The sequence below is a fragment of the Meriones unguiculatus genome, chromosome 16 (assembly GCF_030254825.1).
Source record: "Meriones unguiculatus strain TT.TT164.6M chromosome 16, Bangor_MerUng_6.1, whole genome shotgun sequence".
In the NCBI taxonomy this organism is placed as follows: Eukaryota; Metazoa; Chordata; class Mammalia; order Rodentia; family Muridae; genus Meriones; species Meriones unguiculatus.
This window is the reverse complement of record NC_083363.1, coordinates 2536620-2558333: the sequence shown is the minus strand read 5'-3', so window position 1 is coordinate 2558333 and position 21714 is coordinate 2536620. Positions and strand designations below refer to the sequence as shown.

The window sequence follows — 21714 nt, the reverse complement described above, 5'->3', positions numbered from 1 at the left end:
CCACACCCACGTGGCAGCCCACAACTGCCTGCAACTCTGGCTCTAGGGGGTCCGACACCCTTTCTGGTCTCCACAGACACTGCACACATGTGGTACATAGATAAAACATCCCTACACACACTACACATTCTTTTAAATGCAAAGCTACCGAGCGTTGACAGGCCCTCAGCTTTGCTGTCATTTTGTTTTTGTTTGAGACACGGTCTTGTGTAGTTCAGGTAGTCCATGAGCCCGTCACGTGACCAAGGCTCTACACATTCTGTCAGAAAGGGAGAAAGAAGCACTCTTGGCTTTAGTCTCTAAATCAGTTAGCTGTGTGTGTGACCCTCAGATCTGTGTGTGTGAACCTCAGGCCTGATTGCCTCTCCCTGTCTGTGCGGGAGGCAAGTTACCGTGAGACGTGTTCAGAGTGGCCTGGAGTTCCTATCACTCTACGGCTCAGCCCAGAGCGAAGTCCATTCTTGACGTAACTGAAGAGCTGAAGATGGCTGCAGCTCCTCCTAGACTCCACCAGGAAAAGGCTAAAGCCAGGGCCTGAGGGCAGCCCTGCGCGTCCTTCTTGTCACAGGGAACAGCCTGGCAGCCACACGCTTGGGTGTTGAGCATGGCAGCACAGGTGCAGATGGTCTCCAGAGCCAGGCTCTAGGGGTGCACTGAGGATCCCAGGAGCCTCCAGGAACCCACAGCTCTGTCTAGATGGTAAGTGAGGACCTTGTGCTTATGAGCGGATCTGTCCAGGGATGGTGTGGGCCTGAAGAAGGGGGACTGAAGTCTTGAGAACGTACTGAGAAATGGTCCCTTTATTGGGAAATAAGTAAATGAACAAATAAAAGAATTTAAAAAATGATAGAAGAGTGAAGGTAAAGTGTATGTGGAAATGGTCTACTTCCTTGTGTGACGTCACTGCCCTACACGGAACTCAGACTCCAGCTCCAAGATCCCCCGTGAGACCATGAACCCACAGAAGGGCAAGAGAGTCCCCTCCCCAGACACAGGAAACACATGGCAGTTTCCCCTCTCCCACGGGAAACCTGTTGGCCTTCAGAAGAGAGGACATGAAAGGCCCTGGGGAGGGCTGGGGTTGGTGGGTTTTGTGGAAGACACAGTTAGAAAGCTGTGACTAACGTTAAGTTTTGAGAGGGAATTTTCCTGAGAACCTTCACCTGTTGCCTTCCCACAGTGAACCCGGCCTTGACCCTCCCCTCTGGAGATGAAGGGGTCTCCCGCCTCCCCTCTGGCTGGCTGCCTCCTCCCTCTGCTCCTCCTGGTGTCCGAGGGAGTCTCAGGAGGTCAGTGTTCTATCTCCTGCTCTGTATTCTCTCTGGGACACTGGCCCGTCCTTCATAAAGCAGAAGCCCCCCTTGGATGCAGTTCTCAGACTCTGGAGAGAACTCAGAGAGGAGGTCACGTGAATGGCTTAATCTGGTTTTAGCTCCTGCATCTGACGTCAGGCGGTAAACGTGAAACTCCAGGTGAAACCAAGGGCCCTGTACATGCCGGACAACTGGTCCACCAGCCAATATGCGCCAGCCCTACCGTCAAAGATGTTAATGTCCATGAATGCTGATTCAAAAACCTGTAAATTGTTGTGTAAAACGTGTGTGTATGTATGTGTGTGTGTATTCATGTATGTGAAGTTTATTGTTGCATTATTTAAATAAGGTGAGGTGCCATAAATGTTAGCCATTAGGAGAAGCTTGACTATAATGTGAAGATTGTTAAAAACAAGTAAATAGGGTATTTGTATATAGCTAGCCACATGTACTAAAATAGTTGATGGTCTTTGGTCACCAGAACTGATGTGTAATCATTCCATTCACTTGAAACCGTGATTCCCCACTGCACTGTGAAATAGTCTTTCTGAATCCAGCTGCTGACACGCGTGTACCCTGACACCCAGTGTTGGGTAACTGAAACCACGTAGGCCTCGGGTCACGGAGGCCCCCCATGTTTGGAAGCAATGCGGAACTGAAAAGAGCCTGTCCCCTGTCCAGCAGTGGCCACTGTGGCACTCCTGGCCTAGAGCAGCCCTGTCTCTGGGGTCCTATGGCCAGGGCCACCAACTCTACACGCACACAGAGTTCCCCGGCTCGGCCGTCCCTGCCTGAGCTCTCAACCCAGACTACCTCGTTTTAGGCGTATAGGGCTCTCTCTCTCTCTCTCTCTCTCCAGCTCTCGCTCTCTCTCCTGATACTGACTTTGTGCCCTTGGCTATGTTGACATACTTGAACTGTCCATTTCCTAAACTGTGCAACGAGAAGCGGCTGTGTATCCCAGTAGATTCTTAATACCAAAGGAGCTAATATTTCTGAACAAGTGTTGATGTTGCAGAAGTCTGAAGAACACACATAGCTACCCACACATACACAGAGACTGAGCTGTTTACACATGCCTATATAACTGTTAAATTTTTATCTGTTAAAAAGTAGTACTTTTTCTAAAGTAGAATCAAGGAGAAATGTGTTTAGTTCCCTAGATATGCAGGGTTGCTTGCTTGCTTGAAGTCTCATATCTCTAACTTGCTTCCACAATCTCTCTCTGGTCCCCAGAGGCATCCCAGTTTTCTGTGATGGGACCAGCCGAGCCCGTGATGGCCCTGCTGGGCACTGACGCCACCCTGCCCTGCCAGCTGTCCCCCGAGCAGAGCGCAGCTCACATGGACATCCGATGGTACCGGCCCCGCCTCACCCCCGCTGCGCTGGTGTTCAGCAACGGACAGGAGCAAGGAGAGCAGCAGATGCCCGAGTACCGGGGCAGGACCCGGATGGTGAGAAACGCCATCGACTCGGGAAGGGTGGCTCTGCAGATACAGCAGGTCCAGGCCTCTGACGACGGCCAGTACCACTGCCGATTTTCCCACGGCTCCACTGCGCGCGCGTGTGGGTGCAGGCACACATCTGTGTGTATTTGTGTATGTGTGGAAGGCAGAGGTCAGCCTCAGGTCGCTGTCCACCACGTTTTCTGAAACAGGACTCTCGTTGACCTGCAAATCACTAATTCATCCGGGCTGAGTGGTCTGTGAGTCCCCGGTCCCCAGGCTTGCGCCCGCTCACCCAGGCTGTGTCTTCTCTCCTCAGGGTTAGGCTCTGCCCCTCTCGTTCACATGACAGGACCTGAGAAGAGCGGGATCAGAGTGCTGTGCGCCTCAGGTGGCTGGTTCCCAGCCCCCAAGGTGCAGTGGAGAGACACCAAGGGGAAGGCTCTGCCGTCCTCCTCTGAGTCGCTGACCCAAGACGCAGCCGGGCTCTTCCACGTGGAGGCGACGCTCTTGGTCACAGACAGAGATGTAGGCAGCGTGGTCTGCTCCATCCAAAACCCCCTCTCTGAGCAAGAGGAAGTGAAGGGCATCCTCCTCCCAGGTCGGGGAGAACCAGACTCGGGGGGCGGGAGGAGGAGGAAGAAGGGCCGAAAGGCCTTGTCCCCAGGCCAGTTTCTGACTGTGCTCGCGCCCTGGCAGAGCCCTTCTTCCCCAGGCCGTCTCCGTGGAGAGTAGCCCTGGCTCTTTCTTTCTCCATACTGTCGGTCCTGCTCGGCGGGATCAGCTTCGCCACCTGGAAGGAACATCAAGTCAAAAGGAGAGAACTGGAGAAAAGGGCGGAAGAATCTGCTGAGGTGGATCTGGCGAGGAAGGAAATGGAGGCTGCGCTGAAGGGCAGAGGTACAAATGGGGACAGCGGAGCATGTGAGAGGTTCGGGGAAGGCTGGGGACTGAAGGCGCTAGGGAGCATGAAGTGCAGTCCGTGAGGGCCAGAGGACAGAGCAGGGTGGTCGGCAGGCCTCTGAGGTGTGGCCTCAAACCACAGCCCAGGCCTCCAAAACCCTGCTCTTCACAGCCCCATGCTCCGCCCACGAGGCACCCCTCCCCAAGCCTCACCTCTCCCCACACCCTGCCCCTCTCCACACCCCGCCCCTCCCCACACTCCACCCCTTCCTACACCCTGCTCCTCCCCGTGAGCACATTCTGCCCCTCCTCACGACCCCCACAGCCCATCTTTCCCTGCACCCACACTCCTACAGAGGGGGTTGCTGGTTCTCTTCCTACGAATCAGTCAAAAACCGGCTTGAGAAGCCCTAAGACACCTTAAACCCTCTAGGAGCCCGGACTAAGGTGCCCTTGGCTCCTTATCTGTTTACATCGGCCATATGCACGCGCTCATCTTCTTAATTATGGGCCCCTAAGGGAAAGCCAAGCCTACTCCTCTAGCTATCGACCAGCCTCAGGGTGGCTGAGACCCAGTCTGACGGATTTTACCCTTCCCTTTCTTCCAGACGACCTCCAGGCCGACCTGGGTGAGTCTTGCTTTTCCTCCTCCTCTGTAGCATTTGCTTCTCTTTCCCAACACTTCCAACACTAACCCCGTGTCGCTTCTTTCAGATCGGAGGAAGGCGCTGTACAGAGAAGGTAAGAGACAGGGGTCCTGCACCATTGATGCCCTGATGCCAGCTCCCGCTCAGCACCCTCTCAGGGTGTCGAAAGGGGACTGAAAGGTTTAATGGTGGGAAAAGTGAGAGGAGAGGGGGGAAGGGTGAGGTTGCAGTCAGTGCTCAACCATCTTGGGTCTCTGTTACAGATTGGAAGAAGGCCTTGCTGTACCCTGGTGAGTGAGTCCTGGGCACTGAGTCTTGCCAGCAACTCTAAAACACTGGGCATCATAACCGGAAACTTAAACACACACGAGCTCTCACACGCACACTTTAATGGCTGTCAACTTGCAAACTGAAGAAAACAAAACAACAGCACAGTTTTTTGAGACAGGGCCTCACACAATGGAGGCTGGCCCACTTGCTCGGTAGCCAAGCCTGGGTTTGAGCTCCTGGGCCTCCTGCCTCCCCCTTCCAAATGCTAAGATTTCAGGCACACACCACCTCACCCAGCGAGCTGTGATCATTTGTGTTGGGGAGCCAAACAATCAGGGGACAGGAGAGAAGGGAGAGGATGGAAGGGGAGAGGAGGGAAGGGAGGGGAGGGGAAAGGAGGGGAGAGGAGGAGAGAGAAGGGGAGGGGGAGAGAAAGGGAGGGGAGGGGAGGGGTGCCTGTCTCTTTCAGTCTCTGGGCTCAGCCATCTTCTCTGCTCTCTTCCAGACTGGAGAAAGGAACTGTTCCAGCAGGGTGAGTGGGGTTGCTCTTGCTGGCCTCGACCCTCTGACGTTACCCTGTGGTTTTGGAGCTGAGTGTCAAACCTCGCATGTGCCAGGCAATCCACTGAGCTGCCAGCCCCATTGTGCTCTCGGGCGTCCTGTGCAGCCTTGAAGGGATGAGGTGAGCCAGTGCTGGGCATCACTGTCAGGCTCAGCCTCGAGGCCTCTGTTCACCCTCCACACGCTGGGCCAGCGTTCCTGTCTGTGGGACCTGCTGAGATGGGAAAACACACACACCACGGCTCCTTACTGAGGGGTGGCCTAACTGAGGGGAATCCACCCCAAGTGGTAAGAGCGCTCAGCTTTGTTTTGTGAGGTCAGCCTGTGACCCGCCCTTCCACAACCGAGGAGCTCGGCTCTGGAGTACCGAGGACACAGGGTGGACAATGGTGTTAAGATCACTTCAGGTCCTGGCTCCCTCCATGCTCTCCCAAGGCCCCACACTAGCACAGACAAGATGGAATGAGATGCAGAGCTCCAAATATGCCTTGTGAGCACGTGGCCCCACACACTGAGGGGTGCTGACACAGCAGCTCTCCACAGCCAGTTTCCTTCAGAGCTCACTCGTCCTCCTACCCACTTTGAACACAGGGGTGCTGGTATACAAACATCACAGCAGCGGCTTGTCTTCTCCTCCCCCATTGTCCCTCCTCCTCTTCTGCTCCCCTTCCTCCTCTCCTCCTTTTCCTCCTCCAGCTCCAGTGAAGATAAATCATGAAGCACCTGGCCAGGAAGAGAACGGAGGAGAGGAGACGCAGGACCCTTCTGTCTGCAGCACACAAGTAGCCGGGAACCTCATCACACTTTGCCTGGAAGGCTTCATGTTGGGGAGATACCACTGGGAGGGGGACTCCGGGGACGCCGGGGACGCCGGGGACTGGACGCTCGGCATCTATGAGCTGCGCCCCCAGGGTTCCTCACCCAAAGAATGGCTGAGGAAATTCAGGGTCTTGGAGAAGGGAGACAGATACAGGGCTCTCGCCTTCTGGTCCCAGTATGTGTCTCAGGAACAACCCCTGAGGCTAGAGGCCCGTCCGAGGAAGATTGCGGTCTTCCTGGACCAGGAGGACAATGACCTTTCCTTCTACAACGTGACTGAGCAGACCCACATGTTTTCCTTCACCCAGGCCAGCTTCTTGGGCTCACTCTATCCTTACTTCAAGCGTAACTCCCTGGAGCCCTCTCCATCGGCACAGCCCTAAGAGCTCAGTGGGTATGCGCTTCGTCCTGTGCTGGATGGTCTGCAAGGACCTCCTGGGGGGCAGGGACCCCTGACTGGGAGGCCTCTTAGCCTGAGACTCCCTGAGCCTCTATGGCCAGACCCTGGGCAAGACTCTCAGACCGTTTGTGCCGTGTGTGGTGCTATAACTGTTAATGGTCTTCCTTTTTTATATAAATCTGTTTCATCGTTCCTGAGATGGGTGAATCCATGGCTTTCTGAATCCGATAGCACCTCCTGTGGCTTAATTATTGTTATTAATTATATAGGACCACGTTGGTCCGTTTTCATGCATGTGCGCACTGTACTCTGAGCACATCCCCCCAGTGTCTTTCTTTGTATGTAACATACTACAGACCAAAGATGTGCTGGTTAGGTTTTTGTCAGTTTGACCCAAGCTAAAGACATGGGAGTCTCAGTTCGGGAATTACCTCCATCAGACTGGCCAGTAGGCAAGGCCGTGGGCCATTTTCCTGATTGATGACTGATGTGGGAAGACCCAGCCCACCACAAGCAGGTGGTGCCATCCCTGGGCAGGACTGTACGGGAAAGCACACTGAGCAAGCCCGTAAACAGTTTTCCTTCATGGTCTCTGCATCAGTTCCTGCCTTCAGGTTCCTGTCCTGAATTCCCTCAGTGATGGAGTGTGACCTGGGAGTTAGGAGATGAAGCAAACCATGTGCTCTCAAAGCTGCTCTTCGTCACTGTCTTGGTCACTGTTCTATCGCTGTGAACAGGCACCACGACCAAGGCCACGACCAAGGCAACGCTTATGAGAGGAAGCATTTAATTGGGGGCTTGTTTACAGTTCCAGAGGCTTAGCACATTCTCACCAGCGCTGGAGAAGTAGCTGAGAGCCACAGGCAGAGAGAGAGAGAGAGAGAGAGAGAGAGAGAGAGAGGCTGGACCTGGGATGGGGTTTTGAAACCTCAAAGCCCACCCCCCATGAAACACCTCCTCCAACAATGCCACAACCCCTAATCCTTCAAATATATGAGCCTTTGGGACCATTCTTTGTCAAAACACCACTCAGAGAACCAAACCAGGACAAGCAGCCTTAACTGAATTACTATAAAACCATACAACAAAGGCAAACCTGGCTATTGTGAAATTATAGCAATTTTAATATTAGATTTACCATAAGTCAAATTACTCTGTGAATTTCCTCCATAAGGGTTTGGTTTTGGTTGTTGTTTGGGCTTTCTGTTTGTTAGTTTTGGTTTGTTTTGTTTTTGAGACAGGGTTCCTCTGTTTAGGCCTCTCTGTAGATGAGGTTGATTTCAAACTCACAGATTTCCACCTGCCTCTGCCTCTGGGGTGCTGGGATTAAAGGCGTGCGCTGTCCCCGAAAAGTTTCTAACGCTATATCCATGCATGTTTCATAAGGCGCTGTCAATAAATCACTTCTGTGTGGGCACCAGGGACCAGTCTATGCTGCCGAACACAGTTCCAAAACAACATTCAAAGGAACAAAAAATTAAACCTCACGATTCTCAAACAAAAGTAGCAACACTGTATTAAAATATCAAGAATGCTCCTTTAAATATTGATAGGAAAACGCTAACTTGATAGCGCTCTAAGCTCCATCTTAAATGCAGTGGAAATTAAAGCAGAAAAAAAAAACCCATCAAAATCCCGTTCCATCAAACATGGCGACATCAGCGCCACAAACACCATCACCATCAGCACCTGGGGAACCCCAAGGAGTGAGAAACATGAGGTATTTCTCTTGCTGGAGGCGGAGAGAGAAAGGTGTCATGCTGCCAAGGTGTTAATAAGGGGAACCAGGGCTGGAAAGATGCCTTGGAGGTCAAGAGCATGTGCTGTTCTTGCAGAAGACCTGAGGTCATTCCCGGCCCCTAAGCCAGGAGGTTCCTAACTGCCTGCAGCTCCAGCTAAGGAGATCTGACGCTCTTCTGGTCTCCACGGACAACACACACTCACTCACACACACACACACACACACACACACACACACTCACACACACACACACACTTAAAAGCAAGAGCACTTTCAATTCTTGAGTACTAAGTATGTCAGCAGAGGGAGGGGAAGGCTCATTTTCTTCCATCCAATCAAAGCTATGTATGACATGGATAAGAAATACCCAGAAGAGGATCCAGCCTCCCTCTCAAGTGAGCACTGCTTCTACTGACAAGGCCAGAAGTCCTTGAACAGTCGGTGGACACTGGGTCCAATAGCATGGGGACTTTGGATAAAATATCTTAACCTCACTCCAGAACAAAGTTCAACAAGATTAAATTCATAGTGCCTGACACTATGAAAAAAAAAATGACCAGGCGAAGATATAACTCAGGAAAATACAACTCGGAATGAAGAGGAAGTCAATAAATTACAGAACCGCTATGTCAGAATCAGTACTGAGGGTGCAGAAATCATAGAGGTGACTGGGTGTTGAAAAATGTTACTTACAGACTTGATTTTAGGTTTGGTTTTGGTTTAATTTGAGTATTCTGTCTGCATGTGCACCTATATGCCAGCAGAGGGCAGCAGATCTCACTATAGATGGTTGTGAGCCACCATGTGGTTGCTGGGAATTGAACTCAGGACCTCTGGAAGAGAAGACAGTGCTCTTAACCTCCGAGCCATCTCTCCAGCCCCAGTGACTTACCTTTTAAAAGATCCAGATTAGCTTGTATAAAGGAAACCTGTGACGAGACGGTAGCGGCACTGGGCACTGCTGAGAAGACAGGAGGAAATAAATAAATGATAGCCCTGTGTTCTCAGCCAGTTACGCTCCTCATGGGCCGGCTAGAGACTGGGCTCCCAGGAGCCCTTTCAGGTTCAGCTGCTCTGCTTGTCTCATGGAACTGAGAGATGAGCAGGATCATTAAGGTATTTGAAACTCAAACTACCTACTGTTCTACCTACTGTTGGAATGGGATCAAACCATGACACATGCTAATATAAATCCCTGAGAACTGTCAATCACAGGAGTCGATTTGAGCAGCTGCCAGATGTGCCATGGATACACAGTAAGCAGAGACATGGTTAATACACTTTCCTATTCTGCTCATCGTTTTAGAATTCCGTATCCTTAAAAAAAAAAAGATCTATTTGTCTTGTGTGTGTGGGTTTTTGCCTACATGTATGTCCGTGTGCCGTGTGTGTGCCATGCCTGTGGAGCCCAGAAGAGACATCATATCCCCAGAACTGAAGATACAGATGGTTGTGAGCTGCCTTGTGGGTGCTGGGAATGAACCCTGTTCCTCTGGAAGAGCAACCAGTGTTCTTATCTGCTGAGCCAGCTATCCAGTCCCAAACTTCAGTATCGTATTCGTATTCTATAATTTGGAAAATAATGCATTTTTTTGAAAGATGTAAGCTGCTATGAAGACAGAGCTAGGATAAAATTCAACTGGAACAGACTAATCCATCCCGTAGACTCCTGTTGCTTTGGTATATTTCGCTTAGTGGTGTACTAAAGCGGCAAACTGTGGCTGGCCGACTGTGGGCTGAGGTTCCGTACACGTGACTTGAGTAAGCCAGGGAAACTTGCCATGGATTTGATGACAGATTTGTGCCGAGTCCGGAGCTCCAGCCTGCAAGGTTGTTTCCAGCTCCACTTTGCAACAGCATTCAGGCGCAGAGGGCTGCTTTGTGAGGCTTCAGCATCCTTCTAGCTCAGTGACAGACGCTGCCCCAGAGGTGGGGATTCTGTCCTAGGATTTACTGGGAACACAGAGCCCTGTCGATCTCCTGCCAACACAGATCAGAACATAGCCGGGGCTTCCCTGAAACGGACTGCTTGCTGATGGCAACTCGGCCAGAGGAAGACCACGAGGCAGGGAAGATGCCTGGCTCCCTGGCAGGGTCACATCGGCTGTTTCTCCCTTCTTGCATTGGTGCGCTCTAACCTGTGGACACCCCCATCCCCGCTTCTCCTCTTTGCATCCTCCGTTTCCCTGGGTGACATGCTTCCTACACATAGGAAGTTTGCTCTTTCCTCTGCTCTAGCTTCCCAGTTCAGGCTTCCAGAAGGATCTTGCTTCCAGGCTTTTCCATGTGTCATTAGCTCATATACGGAGCTTGAGAGAAAGTTTGGAGGTTACGACCACAGGTTGCTCTTCCAGAGGACCTCAGTTCAATTCCCAGTGCCCACGTGGTGGCTCACAGCCATCTGTACTCTTCCAAGGGAGCCGACACCCACTTCTGACTTCTGTGGGCGCCAGGCACGCACACAGTACACAGATGTGCAAGCAGGCAAAACACTTATACACATAACATGATCTTTTAAAATTTAAAGGCATATGTTTAAAATAAATAACCAGGCACTTGAGAAGTAGGATATTAACTGCAAAGATAATACAAATGACCTTGTAGGATTGAAAATGGACCCTTCACAGGCTGGATGGGTGGTGTTTGCAGCTAACCCTAACCCCTGCCCCTCAAGTTTGAGCCTTGAAGACCACATGGAAGAAGGTGGGAACAGACTCCTGACGGTTATCCTCTGAACACCATGGGCGTGTGCGCGCACACACACACACACTCACCATGTATGCATGCACATAAATTAAATTAAATACAAATTGAAAACGGCAGCGATGTTCTCACGCCTGCTGGGGAACTGTGCAGCCATAAAGTGAAGGACTCCAAAGGGAGGCTGCTGTGATTCTGGGCTGCTGTTTGCTGTTGCTAATCTCATGCTGGAACCTTCTGGAATGGACTCTTCACCAAAAAGGCTTCTACCTAATGAGCCTGGAAACACTGCTTGTAAGCCTGCAGGGAAACCGTTCTTTCACGTTTTGAGAACTGAGTGACACATTTGGCCAGATGAATAGGTTTGGTTTAGGACAGGGTCTCAGTACGCATCCCAGATTGCCCTTGAACCTCCCCAAAGCTGGACTCACAGTGCACAGCCCCTGGCTCAGCTTGGGTAGCTTTTATCTTGAAGCTAATGTATGAGAAGAAATAGAAGATATGAGTGACTGAGTTACAAAACAAAAGAGTCCCAATTACATCACCCTTTGTCAAAAACAGAGCCCAGACCCAGGGCTGTGGACTGGCCCACACCAGCATCTACCCCATCTGTGAACTGCCGGAGCACACGAAGGGGCTGGTTCTGCAGAACCAGAGCTACAGGGTCTCCATGACACAGGGCAACGACAGGCTACCCCTGGGAGTGTAGAGAAGTCCCAGGGAGGGTCCAGTACTGACAGTGCAGCAGGAGTCAGAGGCCTCGAACCAGACCAACGACCATCACAATGAACACTTGCGGTAAGTGCGGGCACAAGGGCAGACTGTGAGAAACACTGGACGGAATGCAGCTCCCACAGAGAGATCTTTAATTACGTTTTCTAATTCTTTTTGTTTGCTTGCTTGTTTTCCATCTGGGGGAAGTTACAAGGGCAGAAGGCAGGTATGAAAGAATGGGGGGAGCAGGATTGGGGACCCACACACCCTAACACAGCTGGGGTGTGGCCCACAAGCCAGGAGAGGGACACGGCAAGTTCCAGTGACTTGAGAGCTGACACAGGAGACATAGGAGCTCAGGGTCCTGCTCAGCTACATAACAAGCGGGAGGTCAGCCTAGGCTACCTGAGACCCTGCCTCAGAGAGAAAGTACGAAAGGAGGGAGGGAGGCATTCATCCATCATTTCCCTTTTCGGCCTAGTGACCATTATCTGTCTAAGGCAGGAACAGCGTCTTACGGTGAAGCCCTTCCTTTCTCTAGTTCATACGGAAAAACAGTGAGTAGGGTCTCTTAGGTCCCTGTTGGTGTGATGACACACGATGGGCAAAGGGAACATGAGGGGTAGCGGGTTTATCACTCTTCATGATTACAGGCAACCACTGAAGAGAGTCCCGGCAAGAACTCAAACTGGGCTCCAGGAACCTGGGGTGTGAAGCTGATGCAGGGAGGGGGGCTGTTTACTGGTTGGTTCCTTATGGTTTGCTCAGCCTGGTTTCTATGAACCCAGGACCACCAGCCCAGGGATGGCACCACTTGCAGTGGCTGGGCCCTCCCCCACCAATCACTAATTAGGAAAATGCTCTACAGACTTGCCTACAACTCAGTGTCATGAGGCATTTTCCAGTTAGGGCTACCTTGTTGACCTGCCTTGTAGTATACTGATATAGAGCTAGCCCAGACATCAACATTGTGACAATAGATGGGCTCAGATGCACCAGGCAACAGAGAGGGGAGGGGAGGGGAGGAGAGGGGAGGGGAGGGGAGGGGAGAGGAGGGGAGGGGAGGGGATGGGAGGAGAGGGGAGGGGAGGGGAGGGGAGAGGAGGGGAGGGGCCTTCCATCCCAAGGGCTGCCAGGCCCAGGAGGGGCTAGGCTGGGAGCACAGGTCTGCAGGGTCCAGGATCAGGAGAAGGCAGGTCTTGGGGAGCACTGTCTCTGGAGGAATGTGGGTCAAGCGGGACATGTTTTCATGGCATGGAGACGAGGAGAACTCCTTCCTTCAGCCTTGTCCCCTCAGCTCAGCTCAGGAGTCCTGCAGAGCACAGGGGACAGTGTGTTTCCAGACCTGACTCTGCGGTGGCTTCTCTGAGCACCCCGACCTCTCCTGACAGCATGGCAGCGAGCAGAGAGGAAGTTCTCACGCCCCGAGCCACCTGAGCGCACAGGCCTCTGGTAAGTGTGGGAACAAGGCTCAGTGCAAACTGCCGGCCAGGCTCTGGATCTACATCTTCCCCAGGGTTTCTGCCTGGTGTCCATCCCTGCCCAGCCCCACACTGGAGGGAAAGCAGGTCTGTCTCTGAGAAGACTGAAGGGCGTTACCTGTGGGCTGAAGTCCAGACTGTCCTGGAAAATACAGAACAGAATAGAGGCTTAAATGCGTGGAGACAGATCTGTCCCCAGACTCTGAGCTGCCACCGAGGCTCCTGTTTCCTCAGCCCTCAGCAGCCGTGATGGAGAGGAGCACAGAGGGAGGGAGGGCTCAGGAAGCTCCAGTCACACCAGTGCCCAGGGCTCTTCCTTCACTCTTCCTCTGTCCTCAGCCCTAACTTTCCCATCTCTACGTTATCACTCCTCAGGGTTCAACCCAGGAACTACAGACTGGGGCTCAGAGTCCACTGAAGCTGAGGTCACAGGCCCGTGACACGCTGAGAACAGAACCCTGGCTTTCCCCTGAGATGCTGTGGAGTCACCACAAGGCCCTTACCTTTCTGGTTCCTGAGGTAGATGAACAGCCCGCCTCCGAGGAAGAGCAGGCCCAGCACGAAGCCCCCGACTCCGCTCAGCATCTTGTTCTGTGCAGATGTGGACTGCGCCCCTGAGAAGCAAGGCCAGGCTTGGAGGACTTCAGCCCAGACCCCGGTTCCCTCCTGGGACCCCAGACACTGAGAGACACTGAGAGCTCTGAGACCCAGGAAGAACCTGTCTAGAAGAGCTGGAGTTGATGGCCCCCGGTGATGCTGAGAAAGCAGAGAGGCTCACAGCATGGCTGAAACATGGCCGCCCAGAGCTGGGCTGACGGGAAGCCGCTGAGCTCTGAGGAGGCAGCCCTGAGGGTGAGAGAGCTGAGCAAAGGCAGAGGTGAGACAGGACGTCCCTGAGGGCGGCCACGGCCCCGCGCGCTCCTTGTCCATCATCACCATGAGCAGCAGCAGAAACACAACCCAGACAGAGGCAGAGGCTGCAGCCAGGGCCAAGCAGGACCCAGGGCCCGTGACGTCACTGGCAGGCTCTAAGAGTGTGGGGCGGCATAACTGCTTCCCAGGGGGCAAAGGTGCTGTAGAAGCATCACACGTGTCCCCGTGTGACCCGCGCTGAGGGAGAGCGAGGACAGCACAGAACCGTGGAACAGTGTGTGGACAGGGAAAGCTGACACAGGGTGAGCCACGCCCCTCCTGGTGGGCGGGGCCCCCAGGGCCAGAGAAAGCTGATCAAATGTGAGCCACGCCCCTCCGTGGTGGGCGGGGCCTCCAGGGCCAGAGAAAGCTGACCATCAGGGGTGAGCCACGCCCCTCCGTGGTGGGCGGGACCTCACAGGTTCAGAGAAAGCTGAGAGGCGGAGGTGAGCCACGCCCCTCCTGGTGGGCGGGGCCCCCAGGGCTGGGGCTTTCCCACTCACTCCACTCCACGGTGACAGGGCTGCTCAGGCTGGGATGCTCCACCCGGCAGGCGTAGACCTCTCCGCTCTGGGGGACCGTCTCCAGCATCACCAGGGCCTGGTAGGTCCAGTCTTCATTGGGGATCAGGCCCGTGGACGAGACCCCAGCCTTCTCCTCCTGCCGTTCCGGAACCATCTGACCTCAAGGTCGCCCGGGTAGAAGTCATTCACAGAGCAGATCAGGAGGTTGTGGTGCTCCAGGCGCTGCGTCTTCGCAGGGTGCACAGACACCTTGGGCTCAACTGGAGGAGGAAGGGGGTGAGAGTGAGTCACGAGGGCGGAGCCGTCCTGCTGCTGGGCTCCTGTCTGCCTCCCTCCACCCAGGCTGGAGTCCAGGCAGGCCTAAGGAGCCAGCACGCATGCTCCCTGGACTTAGGGTCCTTTCCACACTTTACTGTCGGCTCCGCCCCCTGCAGGAATCGCCAGGAGGTGAGGCTCCTGGCAAGGAGGGCAAGGCCCTTCTCCACTGTGGCCATTTCCCCAACAGCTAAGTCACCCAGCGGTGGCCCGGGTTCTCTGGTCTTGTGTGTAGACGGTGCCAGCTCTGTGGGGGGGGGGGGGCAGACTCACTGAGGGTCTCTCTGTTCTGTGTTGGCAAAACTCTGAATAAATCAACTCTGCCAATCTTACATCATTACTGTTAATGCCCTGACACAGGGATCCACGGTCTCCTCGGCAGGGGCATGTCAGTGTGAGCTGCAGGGACCACGGGCTGAGCTGCAGTGTGCGCCCTGACACTGTCCACGCACAGCAGGGGACAAGCAGCAGATGGCAGAGCTGGGAGGATCCTGTCCCAGCTGAAGAAGCCAGCGCATTGTCACAGCCGTGCCCACGGCATGTCACTGTAAATCTCTCTCCTCCATTATAACCAGAGAAGGCTTCATTTCTTTTCTCGTTGTCGGTTCATCCCTCTGCCATCTTCTCAGGATGAGTAGGAATCTGCTTCCTCCCCCACCACACCTTGAGTTGTGCAAACAGGGCTGGGGGTTTCGACATTACAAACCATCCTGGCTAGTTCTATATTAAATTGACACAGCTAAAGTCACTTGAGAGGAGGGAACCCCACTTCAGAAAATGCCTCCATAAAATCAGGCGTAGGTAAGCCTGTTGGGCATTTCCTTAATCAGTGAGTGATATGGGAGGGCCCAGCCCACTGTGTGTGGTGCCATCCTGGGGCTGGTGGTCCTGGGTTCTATGGAGAGCAGGCTGAGCACGCCAAAGGAAGCAAGCCAGCAAGAGGCACCCCTCCGCCATCAGCTCCTGCCTCCAGGTTCTTGCCCTGCTTGAGTTCCTGTCCTGACTTCCTTTGATTATGAACAGTGATGTGGAGGTTTAAGCTAAATAAGCTCTTTCCTCCTCAGTTTTCTTTGGTCAAGATACTTTAGTGCACCAACAGTAACTAACTAGGACACACAGCAAACCAGAATCACAGCGCACCTGGCTGCACCAGAGCCCACACCTGCCCCTAACCCCACAGCCTGCCATCTCTGTGCCTGCATGCTCCCTGGCTTTTTCTTTTTCCTGCTGTCACTTCTGACACCTGGAAGGACACATCTGCTGTATCCCTGGCTCTACCAGCTGAAATCAACCTCAGTTTCCCTTTCTGTCTATTTCTCCTTATTCTGGGTGTGGGCAGATGGCCAAACCTGTTCAGTCAGAACCCCAAACTCAGGCCTTTGTCAGGGAACCAGGCGACCTCCTGAGTGAGCTACAGAGGGCTACTGAGGGGCATGTGCACAGGTTGTGTGCCAGCACTGGCTCGTTTTATAGAAGGGGCCTGAGCGTCGGGTGTCCCTGTGTGTCCCTGGGGTCCTGGAACCACAGCCTCTCCCACACCAGACAGGAGAAGACCTGACAGAGGATGTGAGGTCCACACCATCTCAGTGACACAGAGAAATAGCATGGGACCTGAAAATACAGCCAGGTCTATCACCATGGTAATGCAACACATTAAATAATGAAATGATAAATTAAAGGCCAAGTGTGACATCATCCAGCAAAGTAAAAATATTTAAATAAGAAAAAACAAACAAAAACCAGCACAGAATTTAGACCTAAAGGAAGCCTAAGAAAGTCAGAGGCAGGGCTGGAGAGATGGCTCAGAAGTTTAGAGAACTGGCTGCTCTTCCAGAGGTCCTGAGTTCAATTCCCAGAGCCCACATGGTGGCTCACAACCATCTATAGTGAGATCTGGCGCCCTCTTCTGGCGTGTAGGTGCACATGCAGTAGAGCACTCATGCACATAAAATAAACAAATATTTAAAGAAAAGAAAGAAAGAAAAAGCCAGAGACTCCTTGTGGTCCGTCAGTGTAAGATCCAGGGCTCACCTCAGAGGGGACACGGGACAGTGTTTTCTGGAGTCAGATATGTGAGATCATGGTCCAGGAATACAGAGTAAGATGACCCAGATTCCACAGTGATTGCTCTGTGGTGTTCCCATGGCAACAGGAATTGATGAATGAATAGTTTTCAAGCGCTTCCTGGAAGCCTCAGGTGGGCGGGGCATGGCAGGGGAGGAACCGCAGCCATGGGCCGAGCTGCTCTCTGATGACAGCCTCAGCTTTTGGTTGGGAGACTATAAATTCCAGACACCTAAGTGTTTCACTTCATGTCAAGGATGTCAGACGTGGACAATGAACGACCATCAGGGGACTAAGGATAGCCCAGGATTACTTGTCATTAGGCTGTGGACTTGCACCATCCCAACCTCCCGAATCACCGAAGTGCCAGTGAGTTCCCGGTCCTGCAGACCCTGAGGTTCTTTCTGGAACCTTCCGTTCCCAGGACACGCTCCTCCCCAGCTCCACTCAGCCCGCACAGCTCGCTCTGACACTTCTCCAGGAGCTGCCTTTGCTAACGCAGCACCCTGGACTGCAGGAGTGTTTTCAGCGTGGAGGAGAGAGTGCGAGGACAGTGTGACCAGTGTCCTCACGCTGCCCCTCTCAGCTTCCTCATGTCCCTGTCCTACGCCTCAGTCTCCTTCCTCACAGGCCTCCAATTCACCTCAACCTGCTCCATCGCCAGCCCCTCATCCCACACGACCCGGGACATGAGGGCTGTTCTCCTCTCTCCAGGCTCCGTCCCTCACCTCAGCCCACTTCTCCCGGGGTCGCTGTCATCTTGAGGCACACCTGAGGCCAGACGGAAGGTCCCGGAAACACTGGGACATGGGGGGAGAGAGGAGCCCCTCCCTCCGGGTCTGAGTGAAGCCTCTGACTAACCAAGAAGCAATGTTTGCGCCCCATCAGCATCTGCCTGTGACCTTCCCCTGTCCCAGCTGTGACCTCCTCTGCCCCAGCTGTGACCCACAGTGTCTGGGGATCTCACCAGAGACCCACTGCAGGCAAGACACACGAGCTAAGTCCCTTGTGCACCACAAGCGGCTCCTGGGTTGACCCCCAGCCTGGGCATCTGCGGAGCCACCTCGCGTGTGCAGAGAGGAAAGACAAGTAAATTCCGCAGAAAAGTTTGGAGTTGTAACGTGGGATTCGAACCCTGCACATGGCCGACGCCAGGGCAACCGCGGCCTGCTCCTCCGGGGGGAGGCCTCGGGCGCCCCGGGGGGTCTCCCTCGGCGGACTCTGTCCCCGGAAGCGCACACTCGGGGCTGCGGGTTCACCTCCCTCCGCTACACTTCTCCCGCCTCAGCTCAGCGTGTGTAACCGTTTCCCCGGCTTCCGGCCCGGGGCCGCGGTGAGCAGCGGGGCCGCTGCAGGGGACGAGCTGCTCGGGTCCCGCGGCCGAACCTGCGGCTCCGCGATCCCAGCAGCCCCTGCGGCTCCTGCCCACGAGCGCGCTCGCGCCTCCCCCTGCTCGCTCACCGTCCTCCCTCCCCGCGGGTCCCGCTTCCCTGCAGGCCGCCCGTCCCGCCTACCTCTCCGCTGCACAGTGAAGCTCTCCACGACCCCGTAGTTGTGTCTGCAGTACGTGTCCACCGCGGCCCGCAGACGCTCCAGGATGTCCTTCTGGCTGTTCCAGTACTTGGCATCCGGCCGCCCCAGCTCGGTCACCGCGCGGTGCTCGCCCACGTCGCTCGCGCACGAGCTCCTCCCGGTTGTAGAAGTGTCTGTGCAGAAACCGCACTCGCTCCGTCCCGTTGAGGAAATGACACTCACCTTTAGCTTGTTCCAAGAACCGAGCTGCGGAGACAGGAATTAACTTCTCCTCTGGGGACGAGGTGCTGAGTCCCTCTGCAGCTGCCCCCAAATGGCCTGACGCAAGCTCGCCCCAGACCCCTCTGACGTCACCACAACCCAGGGGTCAGAGGGACACACACCCCCACCGGGCCGGATGGTTGACAAGTGTAAATAACGGAAGAGACAGACGAGCTCTGGGAAACCGCCCCTGTTCCTAGGAGAGGCAGCGACTCTCCTCCCTTCGGCACCCTTCCTTCCCCTTTTAATTTGTGTGTGTGTGTGTGTGTGTGTGTGTGTGTGCGCGCGTTTCAAATTTATTTTTATTTTGTGTTCATTCCTGTCTTTCCTGCTTGTGCTTCGGTGTCAGGGCGTCAGATTCCCTGGACTTGGAGTTACAGACGGCTGTGAGCCACCGTGTGGGTGCTGGGAATTGAACCCAGGTCCTCTGCAACAGCAGCCAGTGCTCTTAACCGCTGAGCCATCTCTCCCGGGTCAACCCTCATCATGAGCACCAGACCCCGAGAGAACAGAGAGGTTGATTAGCCATTTGACTTCCCACTGGATTATTCTGGCTTTTTCTTATTTCTTAGAAATTATTGTTTTCATACAATATATTCTGTTCAGTTTCCCCATCTCTCCACCCACCCAAGCCCACACTTTCTTTAATCTACATTAGAAACAGGCAACTGGGACCAAAAAAAAAAAGTCAAAACAAAATGTCAGAGGAAAAAAGCCAAAGGGAAAAAAAAACCAAGAGAAATACAGATGCACATTCACACAGGAATAAAAAACAAAAATATGAAACAATAATATATAAGCAAAAGATCTGTAAAAAAAAAAAAACAGAACAAAACAAAAAACTCTCCATGCATGAACAGCGTTAGTTCACTCTGTGTCCGTGTGTCCGTGAACCTGCTGGGCTGGGGCCTGCCCTTACGTGGGGTTTAGACCCCGTGAGACGCTTATTCTTTGAGAATATCACATACATCACCTCCATCTTCCCTTTCCTCCCCTGAGCCCTCCTACAACCCAGCCATGTTCTCCTCTCATGGCCTCTTTAGTCATTAACTATTGCATAACTAAATGCATAAGTACAAACTCCTCCCCCTGTATGATGTCACTTGTGGGTGTGTGTTTAGGACTGACCAGTTGGGATTGGACAATGGCCTCTGTGCTCTTCCCAGGGGAAGATCTCCAAGGGGAAATGACCCTTTGGGTATAAACCTGAGACCAGAGCAATCCTGTCACAGGCATCCAGGAGGGACTGTTGGTGTCCAGAGTCAGGTCACCGCCCCAAAGTTCAGCTCCCACAGAGGCATCTCTTGTATTCCAGAGGTGGGGGAGGGGAGGTGCCGCTGTCTGACCCACAGCTGCCCCACCTGGAGCTCAGCTGGAAGGCAGAGTTCACACCTCAGAAGGCAGCACCTGCTGCCTCTCGTGCTCAGGCTCCTCCCTTACATACCGCTTAGAGCACAGCAAACCCTCAGTGCCATCCTTTGCTGTCTGTGCTGACCCCTCCTACCCCCTGGCATCCAGCATCCGGAGAGGAGAAGCAGAGGCCTCCCTCCCCCTGGAGCTTAGCATTGTAAAGGTGGGCAGGAGTAGAGAGAGGTGGAGCCCCGTTAGCAGGGAGCCTCAGGGAGGCCTGAGTGACAGGAGGGGCAGAGAGGCCCTCTGGGGGTGAAGATGAAGATGTGTCACAGAGGAGAGCCACAAGGGGGAGGTGGCTGAGTGTGTCTGTGTGTCTGTGTGCATGTGTCTGTGTGTGTGTGTGTCTCTCTGTGTGTGTGTGCATGTGTGTGTCTCTGTGTGTGTCTCTCTCTGTGTGTATGTGCATGTGTGTGTCTCTGTGTGTCTCTGTGTGTGTGTGGCTCTGTGTGTATGTGTGCATGTGTGTGTCTCTGTGTGTGTCTCTGTGTGTGCATATGTGTCTCTCTGTGTGTGCGTCTGTGTGTGTGTGTGCCTGTGTGTGTGCGTGTGTGTGTGTGTGTGTGTGTGTGTGTGTGTGTAGTGGGACACATCTCAGCTGAGGTAACACCTCATGCCAACACTGGGTTCATGATGAACAGAGCGCAGGGCGTGAGGGCGGCAGTGAGAGGTGAGACTTTGGGGATGAAGAAAGGGAAAGGCTCACCACCGCCCAGCAGATTCCACACGGGAGCAGGCTGCACACCCCGGGGTGGGGAGGAGGACGAAGCCCTGGGCTCAGCCTCACCGCTGCCCAGGCAGCCGCCTTGCAGCCTCACAGCATGCACAGGATCTCCCCGTGATGCCCTCCCCGTGCCCGACTCTGTGACTCAGTCACAGAGATCTTCTGACTAGATCAATGTTCACTCTTCTTTGCTTAAAACAACAGAAAACACACATACACAGTAGGACAGAAACACACATATGAAGTTCTGTTTTTAAGGAGAAACCTCTTTGTCTGGCAAAGCTCATCACAGCGACAGCAGGCCCGTGTGTGAAGTTAACTGGACACCATGACTTATCAATGCTCTCGGGCCCTGAGGGAATGTGACCCAAGGACTCACAGAGCAATGGCGGGTAGACACAGGGGCCTGTCCCACAGATCTGGGAGCACGAACATCCAGGCTTCTATGTGAGGACATACTTTGGATTTCGTCTGAGGGCTGTGAGTGGTCACAGAAATCATCAGTAGTGTCAAGGGAGTGGCCTGGATGGTGGGGAAGCAGCCCCTTCTGACCCCCTCCCCAGCAGCCCAGCCCTGAGGCGTGCACTTATGTCGGGGGTCCCGGACCAAAGCCACGGGAGGGCTCAGCGCCACCAGCGTCAGGACCGCAGCTGCCACACAGGGACCTCTGGGGAGCCACAGTCGCATCATGCTGGAGGAGAGGAGAACCCAGTCAGAGGAGCAGACAGGCCTCACAGGGCAGAAACTCTCCTCTCTTTACTCAGTGCCAGGAGAATGAGATCCAGGGGATTCACTGCTTTGGCACTGGATTGGTTAAGGTCAGTGCTGGGCAGCCAATCAGCAGCAGGGAGGACCCGCATCATCAGTTGCTGTTTAGAGAGTCAGCATGAAGGTCCCCAGTGGACGTCCCCACACCCGGGTGCCCGTGGACAGAGCTCACTGGACCTGCTGGGTTTTAACTCTTTTTAAGGAAATGG

At 53.9% G+C, this 21714-nt stretch overlaps 1 protein-coding gene, 1 long non-coding RNA gene and 1 pseudogene across 2 annotated transcripts; 1 reads left to right on the top strand and 2 right to left on the bottom strand.

Annotated features, from left to right (window-relative positions):
* Window positions 1–478: 478 nt before the first annotated feature.
* LOC110544065 (butyrophilin-like protein 1) lies at window positions 479–7775 on the top strand. The gene is made up of 10 exons (XM_021630201.2): window positions 479–699; window positions 1181–1289; window positions 2550–2883; window positions 3058–3359; window positions 3458–3658; window positions 4270–4290; window positions 4376–4402; window positions 4572–4598; window positions 5084–5110; window positions 5836–7775. The coding sequence occupies exons 2-10, from the start codon at window positions 1211–1213 to the stop codon at window positions 6339–6341; spliced, it is 1524 nt and encodes a 507-aa protein (XP_021485876.1). The 5' UTR covers window positions 479–699; window positions 1181–1210; the 3' UTR covers window positions 6342–7775.
* LOC132648296 (uncharacterized) lies at window positions 4681–12550 on the bottom strand. Its single transcript, XR_009586661.1, has 2 exons — window positions 8992–12550; window positions 4681–5353 (listed from the first exon to the last, which is right to left on the bottom strand). It is a non-coding gene; the product is annotated as an uncharacterized LOC132648296 (long non-coding RNA).
* A 194-nt stretch (window positions 12551–12744) lies between these two features.
* On the bottom strand, window positions 12745–21481 carry LOC132648295 (H-2 class II histocompatibility antigen, I-E beta chain-like; annotated as a pseudogene).
* Window positions 21482–21714: the final 233 nt, after the last annotated feature.